This window comes from Bos taurus, chromosome 28 (assembly GCF_002263795.3).
Source record: "Bos taurus isolate L1 Dominette 01449 registration number 42190680 breed Hereford chromosome 28, ARS-UCD2.0, whole genome shotgun sequence".
NCBI lineage: Eukaryota > Metazoa > Chordata > Mammalia > Artiodactyla > Bovidae > Bos > Bos taurus.
The window spans coordinates 3304102-3310101 of NC_037355.1; the positions used below are offsets into that span (position 1 = coordinate 3304102).

Below are 6000 nucleotides of genomic sequence, written 5' to 3' on the forward strand. Positions count from 1 at the left end.
ACTGACTCGATAGACGTGAGTCTGAGTGAACTCCGGGAGTTGGTGATGGACAGGGAGGCCTGGCGTGCTGCGATTCATGGGGTCGCAAAGAGTCGGACACGACTGAGTGACTGATCTGATCTGATCTGAGTGCTCCAAAAGCTCACTGACACACTTCATTTTATTTTATTCATATTAATAACAGATTTGATTTTCTAAGTACAGATCCTGGATGGGTCACTGGCCAGCTTGATGCCCTGAAGCAAGTTACTTCACATGCCTGACCCTGGTTTGCTCATTGGGAAAACACTGTCACAAGGATTAGAGATAATTATGCAATGCACCAACACAGAACCTTGCATCTAGTAGAAGTGCAACAAATATAGTAAACATCATAATCACAGCATTTATAAACCAATAACAAACTGACCAGAAACATCAAATTAGAAGCAATGGGGGGTGGGGGGCAGGGACCAAAGACAGCTCTACGAATCAATAGCTGACAGGAAGTAAAAAGTTTAGAAAACCAGGTAGATACAAAACTTCAGAAACAGCCAACTAGAGTCACCAAGTACACTTCAATAGCAGCTGAGGGCAACACCAATGATTTCACAGGATGAAACCATGATTGCCTAAAGATGACATTAAGCCATTTAATGAACCATTAAGTCCACATGTTTTAAAAAAAGACAGATAAGCACATAATTAAATGACTTTGGAAAGATTTCTATCAAAAATTATCACCAACTTAACATTTCATATGCCTAAACTTTTAACTGTAAAATTCTATTCACAAGCTTCTGCTTAAGTATAGCACGTGCAAAGGAATCTCTTAAATTTCATAGCAATTTTTCTACTAAACACTGAAAAAGATGTTTTTTCAAATTAACTGTGAAATTTCAGTCCAATGGCTTAAGACATCATCAGCTCCTGAATAGCTAAAACAAGATAAAGTCTTGGTCCCCTTTATTGCTAAATGCTGTTATATCAGCAACAAAACACAAACATGTGCCATGCAGATCTCTCTTCACTTGAATTTTCTCCCCACATTTGGAAGGCAGTAAGAAGAAAAACATCTGTTCCTTTCTGCAGAGCTGACAACCCTCATTCTACGGTTTAAAAATAAAAGATGTTCATGGAGGCTTATAGATCTATCACCTGCTTCAAAGGCAGCTGGCAATTACTTGATCCAAAGACATGCAAATTAAAGCCAGAAAACAATTTCCCTGAGGACAATGCTAGTCCTCGCCAGGGATCTAGTAATTTTCAAGACACTCATAAAATCCTAGAGGATGGTAAAGAATCAAAGAAAAGGCAGATGACAAGAAAACAGACAACAGCTGAGGAACAGAGGCCTGTGTCACTCTGGATTCCCTGGGTTCACCACAGGGAAGTTTCCAGGAGAGCTGTCTGGAGAAAGCCTGCTTCACTGACCAGCAATCACCCTGCATCTAGCCCAGGAAGGCCAGATGCTCAACAATGAAAGGAGTTCATCATATTAATGACAGAAACTGGAAAATATTGTAAGTGAAGGCCTTAAACACCACAATATTTTTTAAGTTGTTTTCTCTATATGATGTCTGACAGTGCTGAACATCCAAAAATGACTAATAAGCAAGAACATTCAGACTCGAATCAGTAGACTCAGCTATTTTTGGCTCAGCCTCTGAAAGAATTACAGTGTGACCTTGAAAAAGTTTCATCTCTTTGTTTACCTCCATGTGACCACCAGCTACAAGATTAGGTTAAACCTACCAATTCTTTTTTTTTTTTTCTTTTAAGAAAGTGAATGGGTGAGATAAATATATAGAAACTACTATACAAATAACCAATAGTTACTGACCAACTACATCCAAGCATCAGATATAAAGCACTGCCCCATATGATCACCTTATGTGGAATCTAATATATGATACAGATGAACTTATCTAAGAAACCAGAACAGACTCACAGAGAACAGATTTGAGGCTGCCAAGCAGGAAGGGGTTGAGATGGAGTCAGAGGTTGGGATTAACAGATGTAAGCTATTACATACAGAATGGATAAATAAGAAGGTCCTACTACATAGCACAGAGAACCATATTCAATATCCTGGTATAAACTATATGGAAAAGAATATTAAAAAGAATAAAAAAAAAGAATGTATATAGTGACTGGACAACAAAACATATATATATATATATGTATAACTGAGTCACTTTTCTGTATGGTAGAAATTAATACAACATTAAAAACCAATTATACTTCAATTAAAAAATAAAGGTGATGCCCATATTAAAGCAACTAACTACACAGTAAAAAATTCTGCTTGGAAGTCAATAAAACCCACTTACCTCCTGAACAGGAATCCTGCTAAGAGTCCCAAATTTCAAATTTGGAAATACTTAGAACATTTAAATGAAATGCTAGCTCCAAAAATACCCCTTTTATTTTCCTTAAGGAAAACAAAACTTTAACCTGGGGTTGAAAGGTCCTATGATCTTCAGGACTCAGATCAATCCTCCTATGAATTCCTTTCTCTTTATCCCTTGCCAAGGCAGTAAGTCACTGCACACTTGATGCACCCAAAGTACTATGTCTCTGTGTGTTCCTGTGCTCTTAGTCAGTGAGCCATGGAAAGGCAGAACCAGGATTTAATGATCTTTGTATCACTCAGCACTTAACATATTGTCTAGCACAATATGGCTGCCCTGTGTATGTATGTATGTGTGTGTGTATATATATATATATATTTATGTTAAACGAAGGAAATGTATTTTTCATTTAATATTCATTTGGAAATGAATATTTCCAAATTCTAAAGCTGCTTGGAAGAACAATATTAATGAATGGTAATCTTAATTATGGTTATACTTTCATTTTTAGAAAAACAATGTATGAAATGAGTGTTACCTACATAAGGAGGAGGTAATTTCTCACCAACATTAAATTCACAAAAAATAACTAAAGAACTTTCCAATCCTCTTCCTTTAAAATCAGTCTTTTGTGGGTTTTTACGCTTGTGTTTTGTTTTGTTTACAATTTATCTTGTGAATATCAAGACTATAAACATTCCTAACTTAACCTGCAAAATAACAGAAAAGGAAAAGTTAAAAAGGGAGAGCAAGCATGTAAAACATGGAGGAGGCCACTCTTAACTAGAAGAATCTATGAATGTAAAACTAAGACAGTCCATAGATGAAACTTAAACTGTGGTCAATACAAGCAAGTACAAAAAGTGAATAATATTTACCTAAGGGTGAGGCAGCCGTGTTCATTAAGAAACATAATCTACTATTTTACAGATAACCTATTTACTAAAGTAATATAAGATTTATTAAAGAATATAAAATTTTAAGCTTTTCAAATTATCTTTGATATTTTTAATATTTCAAATACTTATCACAATCTACCAAGACTTGCATAAATTCTCATTTTCTCCTGCTTGTTAAATTCTTACACTCAGCTATTTAATAATTAAGAAAAATTAGTAAGCATGAAATAAGCTGACACTCTTACCAGCGGAAGGGCCCTGGGATCTAACCAAGGATGAATTCACTGTACTATCTGACATTCACCACGTTGAGCTGACCCTTGGACTGGCCCTGAAGCGTCCACAGCAGACGCTGGGAAGGTTCCAGCAGCATTCCGTGTGCTCTTGGCCTACTCACCATCAGTCTCCAAGCCACACCCTGTCTTAGTCGGGCCATGAAACCAAATGTAAATGATCCCTAATACTCTAGATCACTCTGTATTTTCTGAAAGCATGTATGAGATTTGGTTGTGTCACCAAACAGGAGTGACCACCTAAGTTCACTAAGGCGTCCACCCTGATCACCGAGAGAAACTACGCATCAAACGGCGCGCCCAGGCGGGTACATCAGAGCAGTCCTAGAACAGATGATGTGTCACAGGGCTGTGAACAACCTCCTTATTTTTAACGCTGTGGGAGAAGGGAGGAAAGAGAAGGATGGCTTTGCAAACGGTGCCAAAAAGGAGTTGATCTGCCTGGCGTGACCCGGGATATTTTGGAGAAGTGGACACAGTGGCCCTTTTTCTAGATGACTTAGAACCGACACGACTAAGCTGCTCCCTTTAATTCTCTGTATGCAAATCGAAGCGTTTCTGAGGGGCAGGTGCCCAGGGCCCCGAGCCCAGGGCTCACCTGCGAACACACCCTGGAAGCCGCCTGCCCCGCGCTGCACCAGGTGCGCCGAGACCCCCGCCCCGGGAGCACGGCCCAGCTCCGCAGTCCAGTCGGCCGAGCGGCTGCGGCCCGCGCGGGGCTTCCTAGCCGGGGCAGCGGCGGGGGCCGCGGGGGCTCCGGAACCGCGGCCCAGGGAGGACTCCGGCCGTCTCTGGACCCGGGGGCTGTGGCTGGGGGACGGAGACGGGGACGGTCCTGGCGAGCTGAGCTGCCGGGTGGTGGTCCTGACATAACAGGGCGCCAGGAGCGGGCGGGCCCGGGGGCGGCGCGGGCTGCGAGCTGGACTGAGTGGCGGGGAGGCGGCCACGGGGACGACAGGCTTCGGCGCGCCCTCCTCGCGCGTCGCCTCTTGCGTGCACGGGGCCTCTCCCGCCGCCAGGCCGCACTCCAACCCCGGAGAGTCTCGGGGCGCGTCCTCGAAGGCGTCCTCCTCGCCTTCCTCGTCCGTGTCCGCTGCCCCTCGGTCCCCCGGAACCGACCCAGGAGACGCGAAGGCGGTGGCTGCGGGTGGTTCTGCGGCCGGGGGCCTGTCGGGGGGCGCGGACAGCGCCGCTTCGGCGTTGGGGCCCGGCGGGGGTCGGTCCAGGCCCGGCAGGGCCCCAGACAGAGGGGCGGTGGAGGGGGGCGACACCGGGGGCGACTCGGGGCCCGGGGACTGCTGCTGCAGTTGCTGGAGGCGGATCGCCTGCTGGATATCCGAGAGCAAGTCCTCCTGCTCCGCGGCCGAGTGAAAACTGTAGAGGTCTGTGTCCGAGCCCGAGCTGGTCCTTTGTCCATCCTGCGCCCCCGCCGCGGTCTCCGAATACTCGGCCACTGCCGGGCCGCCGACCCTGGCCAAGCTGGGACCCCCGGGACGCGTCACCTCGAAAGGATCCGCACATTCGGTATCCGACAGGCCCGTCTCATCGGCTGAGAGGCTGAGGTCTGGGGTTTTGGTAACCAGAGAGTGGGCGCTGTCCAGCTCGCCGGCCTGCAGGGCCTGGGGGTCCAGCACATCCTCACGAGAGCCGCTGGTACCTCTGCCCTTGGACAGGGTCTTCCGGATGCGCAGGTTGGAGAACACCGAGGCCCTGGGGTCCGACCGGCTCTTTTTCCGGCCCGGCTCCGCGCCGCCGCCCCCCTTTCCGTGCCGGCCCGGCGCCTTCTTGCCCCCGCCCGCCTTCTTTGTGCCCTCAGCCTCGCGGGGCCCAGCGGAGTCCTCACCACCGCCGCCTCCATGCGGGACATCGCCCGCGCTTCTCTTCGGCTTCGCGTCCTGGTTCCCCATGCTGCCGCCGCCGCCGCTGCGGGGGGTCAGGCCATGCCAACCCCTGGGCCCGGCAGCGCCGGGCTCCCGGCGAGTCGCGCGGCGGCCGCACAGCCAGGCGGAGGGAGGATGTCCGCGCACCTGCCGCGCTTCGCACAACGCGCCGAGACTGCGCCCGCCCGCGCGTGGCTGAACGCGCGCACGGAGCACCGCCAATGACCGGGCGGGACGCACAAGGCCCCACCCCTCCCGCCCCATGACCCCGCCCCAATGGCTCTAGGCCCGGTCCCTCGGCCCTGCCCCTCCTCTGCTGAAACGCCAAGAGCACCCCTCAGTCTGGGGACCTAACTGCCGCCAGAGTCCATTTCCCGGTCCCCGCCAAACAGCTTGGCAGCTTAAAGATCCACCCTGAGGAAAAAAAAAAAAAAGATAAATTTTAAAAAGGAAAAAAGGAAGCCACATTCCAGTTTAGCGGTGCAGTAATATCAAAGCTACATACTGTACTTCCAACCTGCCTGAAGAAGCATGGTTCTTTGATAAATATTGGTTGAGTAGATTGGTCTTTTCTTCAGTAACTGATCATCTTAAA

At 47.9% G+C, this 6000-nt stretch overlaps 1 protein-coding gene across 1 annotated transcript in view; it reads right to left on the minus strand.

Moving 5' to 3' along the window:
• The window catches only part of LOC614741 (formin-2), a 357851-nt gene extending 352143 nt beyond the window's left edge, over window positions 1-5708 (minus strand). The window contains exon 1 of the mRNA XM_059882644.1: window positions 3871-5708. Coding sequence (XP_059738627.1) covers window positions 3871-5669 — 1799 coding nt within the window. The 5' untranslated portion in view covers window positions 5670-5708. The remainder of the gene's footprint in view (window positions 1-3870) is intronic.
• Between the last annotated feature and the right edge of the window lie 292 nt (window positions 5709-6000).